The following is a 20419-nucleotide window of genomic DNA, read 5'->3' on the forward strand; positions in this document are numbered from 1 at the left end:
ACATTTCACTTGATCTTTAAGAAAAGACAAAAGCAAACATGCTACTGTGTTGAGAAAGAGTATTCCTTCAAATGTATGCCCTGTAGAAACTGCTGGGTGTTGTGATAATTCGCTACATTTGATCTCCACTAAATCGTATAACAAGAGAAGTCATGTCATTTGAGTTACAAATTAATTTCCTTGATTTGCAAAGACCTGCGACACTAATAGACTGAAGCGTAAGATAGTTACCTCGACTAAATGTAAGCGTTCAGTCCTAAATGATTGGTCTTTTAAAAACTGAAATATTTAGTGGCATTTCACCTAAAAACACTTTGACTCGCATGACATTTTGTGCAAATTGCTATTACTGGACAGGATTTAGTTTAGCCAATCGGACATTTGATTCTGTGTAAAAATGTGTATTTTGATGCACATTCAAATGCTGATTATGAAGAATGCTCCATTATTAAAATAACATATTTAGAGGAATGTGCGACCTTGATGAGTTGCTCCTTCCGTACTTAATAAGACTGCATTTCACTGACACACCAGGAAGAGAATGATTAAACCATTATCTATGAGACAACCCCTAATGTCTGCACAAACATCAGGAAAAACAGAAACACTGTTGAATGATCGCTGTTGTAATGAAATGATATACACAAAATCATTTGATAAATCATCAACATAACTTTGTTGTGCATGTGAAGTTGTACAATATGGCTTCTGGTGTAAAATCAGCTTCTTTTTTTATAAACACTAGAAAACCCAAACAAACATTAAATTCCCCCACAAAGATAGACTTCAAGAAAACATGTATGAAGATGTTATTTAAGGATTTATGGCAAAAAATAAATAAGGTTAAAGATGCAAATTGAAGCACTTAAGCAATGTGGTGATGACAAACAAAAGAACATTTTCACTTGGACATTTAAACTATTTAACATAATACCATTTACACAAGACCAAGCCTTACTCATTTATAATCTAAACATGTAAATGAACCAATCATTAGTCACCGTTCAGTCCGTAATGAAGTCAGTCGAACAGGCCGGTCCAAATAGTGCAGAATCTCTGGCTGTTTGGCCTCCAGCCTCTCCCTTTTTAAGGATGTAATGAGGAGTGTAGTAGAATAAAGGTTCACTCAGGTTCCTCTAGATTTGTGAAATGCTGCGCACACGCTGCTGTCAAAACTCTTTACCTTGTGAACTAATATTGGATTTAACCAAGTTAATAGGAAAATGGCCTGTTCAAAAGGTTTACCATACTGGACACCATGTCTCAGGGGAAACACAATTAGATGATTGTCTCCAACACTAACCCTGAGAAGTACATGAGCTGAGGAAAAGAAAGAAAACCGTAAAGCCATCAATCTGCTATTCTGTAAATCAGTCAGGGTATGAAATCAACCCCAAACTTAAGGTAACCCCTAAGACACATGAGCATAATAAAGCAAATAAAAACTTAGTAACTCAAATCATAATAGTAAAAAATAAAGTTCAAGGCACATCAACAGTCTAGAGTACAAAATATAAAAAGTTGAAATGGCAAGCTTGTAACCATATACTACACGTGTAGTGCATTTCTATTAACTACCATGATGAGAAACAGTAAAAGGCACCTGTGTACTGATACAGAAACAGCAACACAGGTGAAAGAGCAAAACACAGATCAAACTCTGCATTTAACATTTCTATGGAGTGTCACATCCACACACTGTCCCTGCACACGTCTGCTGGTCAGATTTGGACTTTTCTGAGAGTTTCAATTACTATCTTTATAAATTACTTTTATGCGCAAGTCCAAACGTTAATTTTCACATTAAATATCATTGATCAGAGAGTTGTGGGAAGTGCATAATCAGAAATTTGGGCACTTGGGTTTCTTTCATGTACAGTTTTCAGAAGGTTTGAGAAACACTTGACTGGTTTGAAAGAAAATCACCATATTTACAAAATCAGTTTTTATGTTTATAGCTTTTCAGTGTTTCCCTAACCCTGAAAAGATCATTTACCTTCGGTGCAGGAACTCGCTTAAAGCCGGTTTATGACAGTCTCTGCCCCAAAATGTTAAGGCATTAATGTATAACGTGTCATAAGTATTGATATTATATCTGACCATCTTACAGCTAAGTATCCCTTAAAAACCACAACAACAAAAAAAAACATCAGCAACTCGACACAATAACATACATCCACCTTCAGCACCATGTCCTCAACCGGGGTTAGATGCACACATTCAATATAAAACAAATGTGGAAGGTGCTGCAGTGTAGCATGTGGTACAACCTAGCACGACAACCTGTGCAGGCAGCCAAACTAGTGGCGGTTTGCTGTTGAGGATAGATTTAAAGTCTTTCCAAAGCACACAGTCGTGGTGTATGTGGGTGTCTGTGTTAGTTTCAGCCAGGTAAAAAATATAACCAAAACATTTTTGAGAGAGCACCGAGTCACAACAGCTGGTGCCCTTCTTCCTCATCTTGCAGGACTAGGATCACACTTCTTCAAAGAATGCCATCTGAGACATGTACGCAGAGTTTCGCTGCAAAACAAGACATGCATGACATTTTGTTTAGAGACCAAACGTTGCCAAAATCAGTAGAAAGAAATGTGCAAAAATATTGAGAATGTGCTTGTTATTATTAATTTAGACAACGTTATTGTAATTACAATATATGACTTCATCACAATACGATTCCATTGAAAGATGATAAATGATCATATTGAATAATATCTGTAATTTGGGATGGATGTTTTTGGCACTACAGTTCCCATGATGCTTTGGGCAGAGCAATTATTTTCATTATTATTAATATGATGCATTATTATAAAACGGTAGACAGGGGGGGGAAACACTTAATAGTATTAGACATTCTAGCAGGTAACCAATCATCAGTAAAAAATAATAAACATTAGTAATAATAATAATATAAAGAAGGTCATATGAAGTGATCATACGTACGTTGCTGTGAGGTAGGTAAACAGGCTCCTGGACGTATCCCCTCGCCTCATTGCGGAGGCTGTAGACGCCGGCCTGTTGCTGCTGCTCCTCCAGCTTCAGAGACTCGATCTCCGTCTTCAGCTCCTTCAGCTGGTCCTGCAGGTGTTTACTCTTCTCCATGTACTCCAGCCTGCATTAATGCGTGACAAAGATATCATACACAAGCAGATCTAACCCATCTCTCTAAATTGTTGATGCCGGGGATTTAAACTCGCCTCTCTCTCTCGATCTCCATGGACAGCCTTTTCATGTCAGAGTCTTTGAAGTCGAGGCGCGTGGACGCCGATTCATAGGCAAAGTCTGCTGCTTCGGGAGGAGCAGGGGGAGCCGGGGGAGCAGAGTAGGCTGCTATCAGCTGGATGACAGGCAAACGGATGTCAAGTAAGTAGTTACACTCATGAAGGTAAAGCACACGTCACACTACATTACTATCTGTTGACACACGACGGCAAAGTGATATGAAGCTTAACTTTATGCACATTATAAAAATGACTTGCAACCACATTGTGACAGCTCTTGATCTGAGCAACAACACAAAATGAAACCAAATTATTTATATCCAACTAAATCCCAAACACTTGGTGGTAGTGCACATTTGTATTTCTCTGGCTAAAACTTTTTCTGTGGGAAAACGTAAAAATTACAAAGGCTTAACTGTTAAATACAAATTACCCTTAAATCACAGCAGGTTAACAATGGCCTTCGCTAATAAAATGACTGCACTGTAACAACCTGGATTTATATTCAATAACAACCTTCTAAAAACAAAGAAGCTGCATCATCATCATCATCATCACCGTACAGGATATGTTGTTTTGGTGATCTCCAGCAGTTTCTGTTTGGCTCTCCGCTCAGCGTCCTTCGCCTCGGTGAGGTCCTGTTTCAGGTGATCTGCCTCCTTCAACCTGGAACCAGAGGATTGATTAGTTCACGGCTGATGGAAGACAGTGTTATTAATATACAGTACACATATGGGAGTATTATAAGCAAAATACTCTGTGTTTTCAACTGATTGCTGTGTGAGCGTGTATGAATGGTTACACTACTGAAGAGCTGTGCACCTTGTATGGTAGCCTCTGACTCTGTATGAATGTGTGTGAATGGGTGAATGCTGACATGTGTTGTAAAGCGCTTTGAGTGATCGTAAAGATTGGAAAAGAGCTATATAAAAGCAGTCCATTTAATTATGGATACAGATATAATCTAATAGTTACTATTGATGGCTTTTTATTAAAAAAACAAGATAAATGTAATTCAAATAGAAAAGCAGTAAGTGAAGTTTTAATGGACTAAAACAAATGATTTCACCTCCTCTCAGACTGCTCCACCAGTTTGACAGCCAGCTGCTCTGCCTCCCTCATCTTCTGCTCCATCAGCCTTTTCTCCTCCTTGGTCTTCATGGCGGTGACCTCTAACCTCTGCCTGTCTTGCTCAGCATCGGCAGCCTTGTGGGCCAACAGCTTGGCCTCCTCCTCTGCAATCTGGGCCTTCTCTGCCAGCAGGTCCGCTGTCTCCTCAGATCGCAGCTAGAGAAAATGCATTGTAACATTTAATAAGAACTACAAAAAATATCTATGATACATGGAGGAAAAGGTTAGGACTTAGCATGAGCGACAAATCTGGCTCTGCAATGTGATAAAGTTAACAAGAAGGAATGTAACGCTTGTTGCCCAAACAGGAGCTCAGCAAAAAGTTTTAAGAGATTCAACAATTATTTCATGTCACGGAGGAAGCCCTCACCAGTGCCTCGTTGGACAGTCGTGCCTCGTCCTGCAGCTGGAAAAGTCTCCGCTCCATCTCTTCTTTTGCCCGTTCCGCTTCCTCTCTCATCTGTTTCTCCCGTGCCAGGATTTGACGCTCCATCTAAAATGGAAGCCAAGAAACTCAATTAAAGTTAAGACAACCAACCACAATCATTGATTGATCATTTTGACTGTAGTATCCATATGTATGCAGTGTGTAGAGTTTACGAGCTTAAATCGGTATAACATAACATGATCTTACAAATCAATCAGAGGCAACCTGTGCGTGCTAAATCCAACTTGTATTGCATTAGTGATAAGCAATATGACAGAGTCATTAAAATAGTTTATTAACTAAATGTATTGCCGAGCCGAGGCCGGCAACATGAAGGAGATCAGTGGGATGGAGGAGGCGCACAGTTTACTAGTTCATGTATTTTTTGGTGTGATGAAACATTGTTAGTCTCAAAGAAAACTAAAACTGCATCAATATGGCAACATTTTGGATTCATAAGACAGCGCCGTGTCTGCGTGTCGCCATTTTGGACCGAAACATTAAAAAGGAGGTATGTGCACACACAGCAGGAACAAATAAAGTGATGGCCAGTCAAGAGCAACACCTAGTGGTAAATGTTACACCGGCCCAACCCTAATGTAATGTAATGTATTTGCTCAAATGAAGCAGAGAGAACGCTGACCTTCTTGCGGGCCTTCTCCTCTTTTGCTTGGGCCTTCATCTGTTGCACTTCAATGGAGTCCACCTTCCTCCTCCTCATGAATAGATCGTGGTTACCGATGCACAACTGCAGGATCTAAAAGACACAAGAGATATCTTACTTCATATAACTCTCATCTAACTTTGTCATAGTTGAACATTTGCATGGACAAAGAAGCGCACTAACCAGCTTGTTGACACGCAGTTGAGATGAGTAGAACTTGAAAACATCTTTCTTTTTATCCAGGGGTTTGATTGTGAACTGCAACATGGGAAAGTAATAAAGTTGAGTTCTTCTGCACTACTGAGCATCGTTTCGGCAGACAGCACAGCTTTGATAACTTTACATTGGTGCAGCTGAAAATCCCAGGTTGCAGGTTTCATGAACAGCTGTATGTATTGGCAGTTGTGTTGTCCTTTGCACTGTATCTATAGTTAAACAACCCAAAAGGTTGTTGCCACATGATATTGCACTGCTTGCATTTACCTCTTTTTCACTGTAAGAGATGTTGCGGATGCCAGCTCCAAGGAAAGGATTTGTTAGGGTTGAGTTTGCTGTTGGGGCTGTAGATGTGAAGACCCTGAGCATCCACTCCAAGTAACAGGTCTGTGTCCCGCTTGTTTTGCTGTCAATGAGACGTGTAAAACAGAAATATAAACCTACATGACAGTAATGTTTAAGGTGGCATTTTTCTAAATACCATACCAAGGCACCATCATTTACACTCACAGTAATGGCAAAGTAGCTGACACCATACATCTCAAGGTCCTGAGCGATCTTTAGGTACTCCATCTCAGCCTCATCTCTATATGGACGTGTGTAGAAATAAGGAAGAGACGGCACATCAAAGCATGATACACTTATCACACTTGAACATACGGACGAACGTACACGGTTTGTAAAGAGGGGTCCTACCTGGCGATGCCTCTGTGCTCTGCGTACCAAGCCGTGATCTTCTCCTCCCACATATCAGCTGTCATTTGGTATTGCATCAAAACCTACAGGATCGCAGAAAAAACATTATATACCCCACACACACACACACACACACACACACACACACACACACACACACACACACACACACACACACACACACACACACACACACACACACACACACACACACACACACACACACACACACACACACACACACACACACACACACACACACACACACACACACACACACACACTAACTGCTGTTACAATAAAGTACACCAAACAGATCTTTACTACAAGTGGACAACACAGCACAAGAGTAAAATGTGCAACATAGTACGGTACACTTACCCTTTTCGGCAAAAGCTCATCTTGTGCCAGGAAGCCCGGCTTGTGAAAACTTGGGTCATAGTCCCCATACTGTGATTGAATCGTGGAAAAAGAAAAACAAATGTGGACGTTACTGTTGCACGTGAGCAAAACTTAAACCTTATATTTATAAGTCGAACTGAAAATAAAACACAGATCACAAAGATCTACTTTTCTGCCATCTTTTTTTTTGCAAGACAAAAAACTAAATACTTTTTTGGGCATTAGTTAAAGCATTAACTGTGGAGGTTCATATGTAATGAACGATGTTTTAAAGTACAGGTACAGGACCATTAACCCTGCAGGGTGTTCTTACCTTGGCCTGGACAGCATATGATGCCAACAGAACAGACGCTTCAGGGGAACAGAATATCTCTTCATCTAATATCTGCTTTTTCACCTGTACAAGAATTTGAAGACATGAAGGAACATGTATTGAAATCGAGCAAAGATTTTTCATATAGCTTTCTAAAAACACAAATTCTACCAACAAATGAGAATAAAAATGACACCAAATCTCCAAAAGCGTTTGCACAAAAATGATGGCGCCAAAGGTTATTTTGCAAGTTAACTGTTCGATTACCTGTAAGAAGAAGAGGTGCTGTGTTATCTCTTGGACCAGCTCTTCTTCTACTTTTTCTGGGAAGAATTTAGCCAGGAAATGAAATGTTATGGGAGAGTCCTTGGGAACCTCCTGGTCCAAGACCTTGGAGAACAAATAAGCAGTAGAAGAACATATTAGACAAAGAAATAACAATAATATTAGCCCAGACTTTACTGAACCATGACTGTTATTAGTTACTAGCAACATACTAACAAGTAGGCCATTAATTGCTTAATTGGTTCACTCAATCAATTACAGAAGTAATTTATCGAGCACAAATGACAAACTTGTTCTGTTCTTTGATGTGAGATTTGCTGTTTAATATAATTGTAGAGTGTATTTGCTATGTTCTGACATTGTACAGACTAAACAATTAATTGTTCAATTGAGAAATATCAAGAAAATGACCCGATAATTAAAAGATGATCGTTAGTTGCAGCCCTAAATCCAGGTTGGCCTCACCTTGCAAATTGTGGGTAACACATACAAGTCTGCATTGTGCAAAACGTTTTAACTGAATGTCGTCTGGCATATTGTTCAAGTCATGTTGTGTGTTAAAATCCTCTTAAGCCAGTTTGTGTTTTACTCCTTCACTCACCCGTTTCTCCGGTTTCAGCCAGGCGTAGGTGTCCTTTACGGTGTACCTGAGTCCGAAGAACCAGGTCTCCCTCAAACCAACGGTGCGACACACCAGGTCAAATAGGTCTTTACCTTTCCACTTCACCTGAGAACAAAGAGAGAGTGATAAAGAGACCAGTGATTGAATATGCTGAAAGCAAATGTTTTGTATTTCTAGTAAATGTTAAAATCAAGTCAGCGTCTTATTGTATAGAACAGAATATCACTTTAATCTTTATGATAACATCTTGATGCAAGGGATTTCTGAGGGGTTTTATAGGAGACGTGGGCCTGGAATAAAGAATGCCTTCACTAACATAATAAAATATTAATAAACATATCAAGGTAAAAGAAAGTAGGGGGACTATTTCACATAGAAAATGTTTAATACATTTAATGAGTGTGGCTATTGTTTAGCTAAATAAAACACAAGACGAGAAGCAGGCAGGATCTGGGCAGCGTACAAAAAATCTGACTGACCCTGACTGATCTTTCAGTAGGTATGTGTCTTAGATGGCAACAATGAATAGTTGATATATATATATATATATATATATATATATATATATATATATATATATATATATATATATATATATATATATATGTGTGTATGTGTATGTATATATGAGGAAAGATGCTCAACTCTTGTCTTCTTGTAAGTGTACAGCAAAGGTTGCCAGAACTTCAAAAACATCCGACTACCACATCCCAACTTACTGACAAATAGTATTTAATATGCAAGGATGTTTCATGCTATTCTTCAGTGAGCTTGTCCATGAATATGGTTACACATACAAATGCGTTGACCTGGACATGGAAATAATACACTCATCCATGCAGAGACAGATAAAGCATCCTTTCAGGTTTAAAGATTGCTTAAATAAATCCATACCTCACAGCTGAACTCCATTTCAGCATCCATGGTGATAACTTTGACTTTAAAAGTCTTAGGTTGTTTCTTTTTTAATCCTAGGATAGACATGTTGAGGGTGTTACTGTCAAAGAAACCTGTGGAAAAGAACAGTTTAAGTATTTTAACAGAAGAACAGCTTTTAGGACAACAAAGTGATAAGTATGACGCAGCTAATACCTCAAATTAAACAATTTTATGCACTTTACAATTTTTTACTTTTGGATTCAACCCACCGCACTTTTGTTTACTAACAGTTATAAGGGTTAGTGGAGCTATACCAGGCCATAACAACTTCATGTTTTAAGCGGTTTTACAGAAACAGTTACTTCTTTGTTAAATACACCATGCAGCTGAAATGTAGAAGAGACCCATTACCAGCGAGTAAAGTTAAAAACGTTTGCCGTCCAACAAGGCCCAGAAGAGGCTGTGCTTTTTATGTTGTTGGTGAGTCCAATGCTAAGCTAATTGATATTTATAGACAGCGTTAGCTTTCCAGCTATTCCACAAAAACCGACCAAAACAAGTTGTAGAAAAAGCGGAACTTTTGAGGAATTTCCATCATGAAATGTATCGATTGAATTTACTTTGCAGTTATTTCAACTATCCCTTGTAACAACTTTGCTAACGTTATCGGTAGCTACGTGCTTTAGCTGGTTAGCTTGCTTTTAAATATCAGGAGGACTTTCCAGAAGATTTTTGTTTTGACTCCTAGTAACTCTACAGGTGGGAACATGAATAGCAGTCCGGGATAAAGCTACTGCGCATGTGCACGAATCTGGAATCCTTTATGCCGCCTTCAAGGAGTTGTCGGAAAAAAAGCCTTTGGAGGCGTTTTAGAGCCGATGGTACGGTAGCCGTGAATGCAGCAGCACGGAAGCCACGAAACCCGCACTGCGATACACTTTACTCCTAATAAAAACACAGTTTATTATGTTGTTCCATTATATCTGGGAAACATCTGGGGGAACGAACTTGATACCCTACTGAGGAAGAAAACAAACGAGGCTACTCTCATACGTGCTTGTCTTGTTTAAGGGTAGGTTGTCGCTGCAGCAGGCTGTATATTTAACCGAACAGTGCAATTCAATGTTTCTAATAAGTTATTGTTATCTTCTAATAGTAACATTAAGCAAAGAACTGAACTCCAAAGTGGGTTCCGGTGTAGTAGTTGCACACTTTATACGCTAATGGATAACACATTTACCTCTTGATTTCCCAGAAATGATTTGAAGATATTTTCAGGTTGGATTGGCTACACATGACATCACTAAATAAATCACTTTCAGGTCAAATGACTTGCCATTCATATTTACAATATACAGTTTAATGAATGTTCTGTAATCTATTATTATTATTATTATCACTTGACTCGATTGTCTCTGGTTCTTTCTTTCTTTAAACAGGTTTGAATAATGGCAGCTGTCACTAACACATTTGAAAATGTGAAAGCGATCGTCTTATCAGCTCATAAATGCACCACAACAGGAGAAAAAGTCAACTTCTACAACTCCTGGGCAGAGAACTATGATCAGGTGAGATAACTGAAGTACAGTAAAATATTGGCAGTATTCTCTGGGAACCATCACCTTATCGTGGTGGAGAGGTTTGTGTGTCCCTATGAACCTGGGAGCTGTGTTGTCTGGAGCCTAGTGCTCCTGGTAGGGTCTCCCAAGGCAAATTGGTCTCAGGTGAGGGGCCAGACTAAGAATGGTTCAAAAACGACTTCATGAAAGAAAGGGAAAGGAAAGGAGAGACCCTGCCCGGAGGAAGCCCGGGACCCCCGTCTGGAGCCAGGCCCAGAGGGAGGGCCCGACAGCGAGCGCCTGGTGGCCGGGTTTGCCACGGAGCCCGGTCGGGCACAGCCCGAAGAAGCTACGTGGTGCCTCACATCCATCCATCCTGTGGGCCCACCACTCATGGGAAAAACCGCTGGGGTCGGGTGCGCTGTCACACGGGTGGCAGTGATGGTCAGGGACCTCGACGGACCAGACCCGGGCAGCAGAGGCTGGCTCTGGGGACGTGGAACGTCACCTCTCTGTGGGGGAAGGAGCCGGAACTAGTGCGGGAGGTGGATCGCTACCAGTTGGATCTGGTGGGGCTTACCTCCACGCACAGCCTTGGCTCTGGAACCGTACTCCTGGATAGGGGTTGGACTCTATTCTTCTCCGGAGTTGCCCAAGGTGTGAAGCGTCGGGCCGGGGTGGGGATTCGACTAACACGCCCTCTATGGTTGAGGCAGAGCTGGAAGCTGATGGGGGATCATCGTCAATTTCCCTGATGGAAGTCACTGAGGTAGTCAAACAACTCCACAGTGGCAAAGCCGCAGGGGTTGATGAGATTCGTCCAGAAATGCTGAAGGCTTTGGGTGTTGAGGGGCTGTCTTGGTTGACACGCCTCGTCAACATTGCGTGGAAGTCTGGGACAGTGCCTAGGGGTTGGCAGACCGAGGTGGTGGTTCCCCTATTTAAAAAGGGGGACCAGAGAGTGTGTGCCAACTACAGGGGTATCACACTTCTCAGCCTCCCTGGTAAAGTCTACTCCAAGGTACTGGAAAGGAGGGTTCGGCCGGTAGTCGAACCTCTGATTGAAGAGAAACAATGCGGATTCCGTCCTGGTCGTGGAACAACAGACCAACTCTTTACTCTTGCAAGGATCCTGGAGGGGGCCTGGGAGTACGCCCATCTGGTCTACATGTGTTTTGTGGATCTGGAGAAGGCGTATGACCGGGTCCCCCGGGTGATACTGTGGGAGGTGCTGCGGGAGTATGGGGTGAAGGGGTCACTTTTGAGGGCCATCCAATCCCTGTACGCCCAAAGCGAGAGTTGTGTCCGGATACTCGGCAGTAAGTCGGACTCAGTTTCCCGTGAATGTTGGCCTCCGCCAGGGCTGCGCTTTATCACCAATCCTGTTCGTGATTTTCATGGATAGGATATCGAGGCGTAGTCGTGGAGGAGAGGGGTTGCAGTTCGGTGACCTGAGGATCTCATCGCTGCTCTTTGCAGATGATGTGGTCCTTATGGCATCATCAGTCTGTGACCTTCAACAGTCACTGGATCGGTTCGCAGCCGAGTGTGCAGCGGTTGGGATGAGGATCAGCACCTCCAAATCTGAGGCCATGGCTCTCAGCAGGAAACCGGTGGATTGCCTACTCCGGGTAGGGAATGAGCCATTACCCCAAGTGAAGGAGTTCAAGTACCTCGGGGTCTTGTTCGCGAGTGAGGGGACAATGGAGCGAGAGATTGGCCGGAGAATCGGAGCAGCGGGGGCGGTATTACAGTCACTTTACCACACCGTTGTGACGAAAAGAGAGCTGAGCCAGAAGGCAAAGCTCTCAATATACCGGTCGATATTCGTGCCTACCCTCACCTATGGTCATGAAGGCTGGGTCATGACCGAAAGAACGAGATCACGGGTACAAGCGGCTGAAATGGGTTTTCTCAGACGGGTGGCTGGCGTCTCCCTTAGAGATAGGGTGAGAAGCTCAGCCATCCGTGAGAGACTCGGAGTAGAGCCGCTGCTCCTTTACGTTGAAAGGAGCCAGTTGAGGTGGTTCGGGCATCTAGTAAGGATGCCACCTGGGCGCCTCCCTAGGGAGGTGTTCCAGGCACGTCCAGCTGGGAGGAGACCCCGGGGAAGACCCAGGACTCGGTGGAGAGATTATATCTCTTCACTGGCCTGGGAACGCCTCAGGATCCCCCAGTCGGAGCTGGAGGATGTGGCCCGGAGAAGGGAAGATTGGGGTTCCTTACTGGAGCTGCTGCCCCCGCGACCTGACCCCGGATAAGCGGTAGACGATGGATGGATGGATGGTATTCTTTTGTCCAGTTAAAATAAAGGAAAGGTACTTTAACTGGTATTATTGTGCAGAAATGAAGCAATATCTGATTGAAAAACCATAATAAGTCAAATAATCAGTCCAAAATACATATCATTATGTGGCTTTCTGTGTATCCCTTATAATTAGGGCTGTCGAATTAACGCACGGAGCTCTGACAGCACACGTTCTTTCTTAAAACTGGTAGGATGTAGCTGTTTTGGACTACCGGGCACCAAGTCTGGCAGCAAACAGCATCAACTCCTATTTCAGCGGTGATCGAGAAGAAGCTGTGGTGTTGGATGTGGCCTGTGGTACAGGACTGGTGGCCAAACAGGTAAACTCACAAGATAGAGAACAAACTCCTACATTTATATAATTCTTGTCAAAGGAAAGTGGAATCAACTGGAGTAACTTCAAACTTACAGTCTTGTCACAGTAATACGTAATTAAGATTTGACCAAAGTATGTGAATCTTTTGGTATCTCACGATTCGATTCAATTTCGATTCAGTACAGAGGGGTGCTAATTTTAGGATCTACTCCAGCCCGCTGTGGCAAATTATGTAAAGTGCGTTTAAGATTATGTTTGTATATTTCAAAAAGTTATATCAACTGATTGCAATAATGTAAACACACAGAGGCAAACCGAAGACAAAATGAAAAATTTATTAATGCTAAACTTGCAATGGTATCTTGAAATAGAAATAGAAGACTTTAAGAAGTTATACAACAAATGTAAATGCTGCCTTGTACATAAATAAAATTGGTAGGCTTAGGCTAGCTGACATTTTATTTCTCAGAAACTTGCCAATTTCAAAAATAGATTGTACACAATATAACACTGTAAAACCTTTTTTTAATCATTTTTTGGAAGTTGTGAATAGATTTGGTCCCCCACCACCTTTACTAGTTTGGATAAAAAATATTTTTTAAAACCCTATTTTCTATTTGGTCTTTTGATCTAGAACAACTTGGACCCTATCACTATCAGTTTTTTTGTTTCCACATTTAATTGAGTTCACCAGTATGACTGATAAACAAGCAAAAGTATGTCTGTTGTACAGATGAAGAGACATGGATTTGGACATTTTGTGGGTATTGATGGAAGTGAGGCTATGTTGGAGTTGGCCAGAGAGAGTGGGTTGTACCAGGACCTGAAGCAGTCCATGCTGGGAGAGGGGCCACTACCTGTCCAGTGGGGTAATTTAATAGTTGAAGTTATTTCACATGTGTCAATCATCACTGTGTAGTCAGCTAACCCACCCCGATTGATTAGCGCCTATCATTCAGTAGGTGCGACTCAATTGGGGTGGGTTAGCTGACTTTATAAACATATTTAGGAAAAAAACTCTTGTCTTGCATGATATTATGGCTATTAATTATTATTAAACTTTAGTGTTATTATCAGCAGCACTGTAAACTCTCTTATCGTCCCTGCAGGTTTGTTTGATGTGGTTGTGATCGTAGGAGCACTGTGTGTCGGTAATGTCCCGGTTGGTGTCGTCAGAGAGTTGTGCAAGTCCACCAAACCAGGTGAGTTAATGTTTTTTGGTTTGATGCCGCATCAACTGCAGCTCTGATCCTTGGTTGTAATTCAGTATGTCCTCACTGTAGGTGAGTTTTAATCCCTCAAAAGCAACCTCTGCACTCTCACCTGTTTCCACTAGGTGGCTACATTTGCATGACAACCAGAAGTAACCTTGAAAATGTGGAATACAAAGCAGCCCTAGAGCGTGAGCTGAAGCAGATGGAGGACGATGGGCTCTGGACTTGTGTAGAGGTCGCTGAGGTGGAGGACTGGGAGAGAGCGCTGTCAGAGCAGGAGGACGGCTACATATCTGGTGCTGTGTACCTCTATAAGAAACTACAACTGTAGCTACAGCGGAGGGATGAAACAACTCAAGAAGATACCAAATATTGTCAGTCTCTTATAGACCTGAAATTAAAGATGTGAAGCTTCATTTGCAGATTTGCAAGACTTGAAATGTTTTTGACTAAATGTTTCAGTTTTTACGTTTAACAGTATTCATGCTACATGTTGCAGTAAAGTTTGTATCTGAAAAAAATGCTTCAGATTTCTACAGATGTACAGTATCTTAGGATATGCAGTTAAGTCCTCCGAATAGAAAATGATCGCATAAACATGAGAACTGTGTGATAGACAAAGGTGAATGTCTGTTTACTGTGGCTTTAATAATAGTACCATATGTATCGGCCGCACATAATCAGGCTGTGTATTAGTAGGAGTATGAATAAGAGTTGTGCACTTTGTAACGCAGTAGAATGATGCAAGTAACAGGGTCACATAAATCTTAGGCCACTCAGTGGCTTTAAAGTCTTTGTCTTACATCAAAACATTTTCACAAACCATGTGGAAATCTGACTTTTCACTGAGAAGATATGATATGGACTTTTATTATAATAAACAGTTAGTACACATGAACATAAATAGGCAAAATACATCATTAAGGTAAATTGAAAAAACAAACTAGAGAGTTAAACCTCCGTCAAGGGAGCACAATCTCATGCATTTACTATTTTACCTGCACTTGGATCGGCATCAAAATAAACACCTTGGAAGATCATTTTAGTACGTTACACACTAATGGGATTTTATGTCAAATAAACCGCAGACAGAAGGATTCCTAGTCTTGGTTTATATAAAAGTTACTTTTTTCCAGTTGAATTAATTAATATTTTGATCTCAAAGTGAAGTTGGCCTCTGCCAGGGCTGCGCTTTATCACCAATCCTGTTCGTGATTTTCATGGATAGGATATCGAGGCGTAGTCGTGGAGGAGAGGGGTTGCAGTTCGGTGACCTGAGGATCTCATCGCTGCTCTTTGCAGATGATGTGGTCCTTATGGCGTCATCGGTCTGTGACCTTCAACAGTCACTGGATCGGTTCGCAGCCGAGTGTGAAGCGGTTGGGATGAGGATCAGCACCTCAAAAATCTGAGGTCATGGCTCTCAGCAGGAAACCAGTGGATTGCCTACTCCGGGTAGGGAATGAGCCTTTATCCCAAGTGAAGGAGTTCAAGTACCTCGGGGTCTTGTTCTCGAGTGAGGGGACGATGGAGCGAGAGATTGGCCAGAAAATCGGAGCAGCGGGGGCGGTATTACAGTCACTTTACCGCACCGTTGTGATGAAAAGAGAGCTGAGCCAGAAGGCAAAGCTCTCAATATACCGGTCGATCTTCGTTCCTACCCTCATCTATGGTCATGAAGGCTGGGTCATGACCGAAAGAATGAGATCACGGGTACAAGCGGCCGAAATGTGTAGGGTGAGAAGCTCAGCCATCCGTGAGAGACTCGGAGTAGAGCTGCTGCTCCTTTACGTTGAAAGGAGCCAGTTGAGGTGGTTCGGGCATCTAGTAAGGATGCCACCTGGGCCCCTCCCTAGGGAGGTGTTCCAGGCACGTCCAGCTGGGAGGAGACCCCGGGGAAGACCCAGGACTCGGTGGAGAGATTATATCTCCTCACTGGCCTGGGAACGCCTCAGGATCCCCCAGTCGGAGCTGGAGGATGTGGCCCGGAGAAGGGAAGATTGGGGTTCCTTACTGGAGTTGCTGCCCCCGCGACCCCATCCCGGATAAGCGGTAGACAATGGATGGATGGAGTGAAGTATAATCTATAAAAAATTATCTAAATTACAAAATGAAAAACTTGATCAAAATACTATACAATACTGCATAATAACTAAATACAACCTTCACAATGTGACTCACTCAAATGCTACAGGAGGTTTCTACCTCATATCTAGTGAGAGTACATTCATGATTCTCTTAAACCTGACCATATTTCAGTTAAATTAACTTTCTATTATCGTAATAATTTATAGGATAAATAAAATCATAACGAAAGATTACAACTATCAAAATGTTCTAATAGAGCACAGTATTCATTTATAATATATCAGAGAGAAGTTAGAAAGAGTGAAGAAAGCTCAACTCTGTTGTGTTTCTCTGAGTGTGTGTCTGTGTGTGTATTAATAAACTCGGTGTATGTACAGCTGTGACTGCATGAGAGGGTATCATAGTAAAAGTGTTCCACCGGCCTGCAGCAGCTTGTATTTTCTCACTAGCACAGATGATATTGAATCATCGAAGGCCTTGAATTAAACTTTCAAACAAAAACACTTGTTGTTTTTCCCATTCGGTCAGCCAGCTGAAGTTTGGAGACTATATAAGAGCTCTTCCACTGAACCTTTATGAAGACGTGTAACTTCACAATGAGTGTTGTTGTTGGTTTGCTGTTGTTGCTGCTCGCTCTGTGTGGGTCGGGGGCTCAGGGGGAGGGTGGAGGCCTCGGCCAGGTGGGTGAGATCAGAGAGTTTCAGGAGACGGCTCCAAGAGGTGCAGGTGAGGAATCGACAGCCCAATCAAATTGTCCCTGACATCTGGGTGGAGGTGAGGGCACTGAGAGACATGGTGGTGGAGCTCAGGGTGGAGCTGAGGAACATGGACACCAGAGTGAAGAATAGCGAGAATCAGGTGAATGAAGTGAAAGCTGAGCTGATCTTCACCAAAGTGCACGTGCAGCTGCTGCAAAATGAGAACTCAGGTAAAGAGTTGATAATGTTGTTTTACTAGTTTTATTGAAGTGTGTGTAATATTGTCATTTTTGAGTATTGGGTCCACAGATAAGATGAGGGATAAGGTATTGTATATAATTTGTTGTGCATGTTAACAGTTAGTTCTGCTCTGTAATTCACACTCATTGCATTAACTTCAGTCTTGCAGAGCAGACTGAGCAGCAGTGAGAGTGAACTTTTCGTTAGCAAGTCCAGGATCGACCAGCTGGAGAAAATAAATGCAGGTGATGATCGCATCTTCTTATTCACACACACACCACACACACACACACACACACACACACACACACACACACACACACACACACACACACACACACACACACACAACTTATTTAGTCTGGGTAAAATTGAATGACATACATTGACTTTTTTGTGTTAACAGAAGAACCAAAGGTGGCCTTTATACAGCTCTGACTAATGCAGGATACGTTGGACCATACAACACAGACACCACACTGAAATACAACAAGATCTTCACCAACATTGGCAATGCTTACAATCCAGCTACAGGTAATATACAGCAGGTCACATGAACACGAGTAGATGTCAATCTAAATCAATTGCTACTGTTTTTCATTTTCTACTCTTACTCTGTAGGTTTCTTCACAGCACCAGTCAAAGGGGTCTACTATCTCCAGTTCACTGTATGTGGTAATCACACAGGTCTTATGGGTGTATATGTGTACAAGAACAACCAGAAGATTATGTTTAATGTGGAGTGGAAGGAAGATACTCATTATAAGTATTTCACCAACTCTGTTGTCTTGGAGCTGATAGCAGGAGATGAAATTCACCTGGTTCTCCCATCAAGCTTTGCTCTCTACGACGATGACAGTAACCAGAGCACCTTCAGTGGCTCTCTTCTCTTCTCACTGTGAGGATGTGGTTAAGGCTGTGGCCTTGTTAATTTGTCCTAAACTATGTTTGCATTGGCTACACTGTGATTCTTTATAAAATGTGTCATCACATGAAAACAACATTCAAATAAATCAAAGACTCATTGAAGTTGTGTTTGGTGTCATTGAGTGTAGGTCTTCATATAGAAACTGTTTTGATTCAACTCTGGATCAAACTGAGAGGTTTTATTGATTCACTACATGACCCATATTTACCCAAACTGGGATGTTGGCTGGTAAATGAAAGACAAAATCTATGTAATTTACTGAAATGACCCTATTAATGCATTGTACCATAGATAGAAGAAAATGGGGTAACTTGACTTATTTCAAACAAAACGTACTTTGTACTTTAAAGGAGCAGTGTGTAGGATTTAGTGGCATCTAGCGGTGATGTTGCAAATTGCAACTAACTGAATGCTAAAAAGTTGACCTTAATGATCTGTTCCTGTCCTTGTTAGAGAAGAGAAAAAAGAGATAAGAGACAGTAGTGATAATGAAAATAAATTCTGTGTTTTATTGTGGGTTTATCTTGTTTAAGCAACATTGTTGCAAAAACAATTTCCCTTGTTGGATGATAAAGATAGGATCTGAACTGAAATTAACTTGGTGCACACATCTTACATACAGGACCACACGTTTGATTAGATTGGATTAGATTCAGCTTTATTGTCATTGCACATAGTACAAGTACGACTGAAACCAAATGTAGTTTAACATCCAACCAGAACAGTAGTAAAAGTGTTTGGAAACACACTGTACCTGTCACAGTTCTTGCACTACTGTTTCCTGTTTTATATTGAAGTGTTCACTCCCCCTTGTAATAAATCTAGTGGTACTTCCTGTCTGTGTCTTTACCCTCTCCTTCTGATTGTTAATGTGTTCCTCCTCTGTCCATTTACTCTGCCCTTGTGTTTCTGCCTTTCTCCCCAGCTGTGTCTTGTTCCCTCGTTCGTTGTCTGTGTATTTAGCCCTGTCTGCCCCAGTGTGTTTTGTGGGATTGTCATTGATGTTCTGCTTGCGGTCTGCTCGCGGTGTATTGTTGTATTCTAGATTCGGCTTTGTTTTTAATGAAGCTCGCTTTTTGTTAAACCCTCTTCCTGCATTCTGCTTTTGAGTCCTCACCTTTACCACACCGTGACAGTACAATCCCACCCATAATGGACCCAGCAGTGCTTGACGACGAAGATTATCTAAATCTTTATGTCGATATAATATGTATTTTGTGGGAATGGAAAGAGGCCGCATGTGGAAGGGGCCAGCAGGCCCTTCTTCAAGAGGCCCGTAGCAAAGAAGCCCTGGTTGAGGAGTCTTCTGCCTGAGGCACTCAGGGATTTCCTCAACCTTGCCGATCGGTCTGCCTTCCCATCAGCTCTGCAGACCCCGGCCGTCTACTTGCCGCCTCTGCAGACCCCGACCGTCTACTTGCCGCCTCTGCCTGCCGCCTCTGCAGACCCCGGCCGTATCCCTGCCGCCCCTCGAGGCCCCAGCTGTTCCTCAGCCATTGTCATTGATGTTAGGTCGTGTTCTGCTCGTGTTCTGCTCTACCCCAGATTGGTTTGTGTTTTGGTTACGTTGTATTGTTGTATTCTAGATTCGGCTTTGTTTTAATAAAGTTCGCTTTTTGTTAAACCTTCGTCCTGCATTCTGCTTTTGGGTCCTCACCTTTACCACACCGTGACAGTACCTAAATGACAGACTCCGTGTGTCCGTCATTTAGTGCCTACCCACTTTTCACGCGTGGAAAAACTGGGTGCTCAACAGTAAGAAAGAAAAAGAAGCTTTCCCTATTACAGAATCACTTTGAGGGCCTTATCCTGCACAAATTGTCCCGATGGCGATGATGGATCTGCTCGGATGAGATTATGATTCCACAAAAAAAGGATTTTCTAAGAAGAAGCGCGAGGTAGATAAGTGGATGAGGGAGAGTCTTTCCCTCACAGGGACTTATCACAGCATGATGTCCATCAGCCACAGGGATATCTGATTTGGGAGAATAAGTATCATTCAGAGAGTTCATATCCCCTGGAGATGTGCTTGCTGCTCTTTAACTGAAACCCTGAGACTGTTTCTCCCATCTGTTTAGCTGTAATCTGTCCCGTGGCATTTGGCACACAGATTAGAGACACAGAGAGAAGGGGTAGCGGTACATTTAGAGACGGTGAATTGCATTCTAGGCAGCGCTGACTGGAGAGGAAGGGCTACAAAGACATAAAGGAG

At 42.1% G+C, this 20419-nt stretch overlaps 2 protein-coding genes across 2 annotated transcripts; one reads left to right on the forward strand and one right to left on the reverse strand.

The window, feature by feature from the left end:
* Positions 1–801: 801 nt before the first annotated feature.
* On the reverse strand, positions 802–9615 carry nf2b (NF2, moesin-ezrin-radixin like (MERLIN) tumor suppressor b). Its single transcript, XM_029448163.1, is given in 18 exon segments — positions 802–2523; positions 2944–3112; positions 3198–3337; positions 3785–3887; positions 4291–4508; positions 4723–4845; positions 5423–5536; positions 5627–5701; positions 5927–5959; positions 5961–6065; positions 6170–6245; positions 6356–6438; positions 6737–6805; positions 7071–7154; positions 7338–7460; positions 7957–8082; positions 8872–8987; positions 9268–9615. Coding segments are annotated over 17 exon segments (1779 nt in total). The 5' UTR covers positions 8962–8987; positions 9268–9615; the 3' UTR covers positions 802–2475.
* Positions 9616–9688: 73 nt separating this feature from the next.
* mettl27 (methyltransferase like 27) lies at positions 9689–15280 on the forward strand. The gene is made up of 6 exons (XM_029448164.1): positions 9689–9928; positions 10296–10424; positions 12915–13043; positions 13773–13908; positions 14149–14241; positions 14376–15280. The coding sequence occupies exons 2-6, from the start codon at positions 10305–10307 to the stop codon at positions 14582–14584; spliced, it is 687 nt and encodes a 228-aa protein (XP_029304024.1). The 5' UTR covers positions 9689–9928; positions 10296–10304; the 3' UTR covers positions 14585–15280.
* The last annotated feature ends 5139 nt before the right edge of the window (positions 15281–20419 follow it).

Source organism: Cottoperca gobio, chromosome 14, assembly GCF_900634415.1.
Source record: "Cottoperca gobio chromosome 14, fCotGob3.1, whole genome shotgun sequence".
NCBI lineage: Eukaryota > Metazoa > Chordata > Actinopteri > Perciformes > Bovichtidae > Cottoperca > Cottoperca gobio.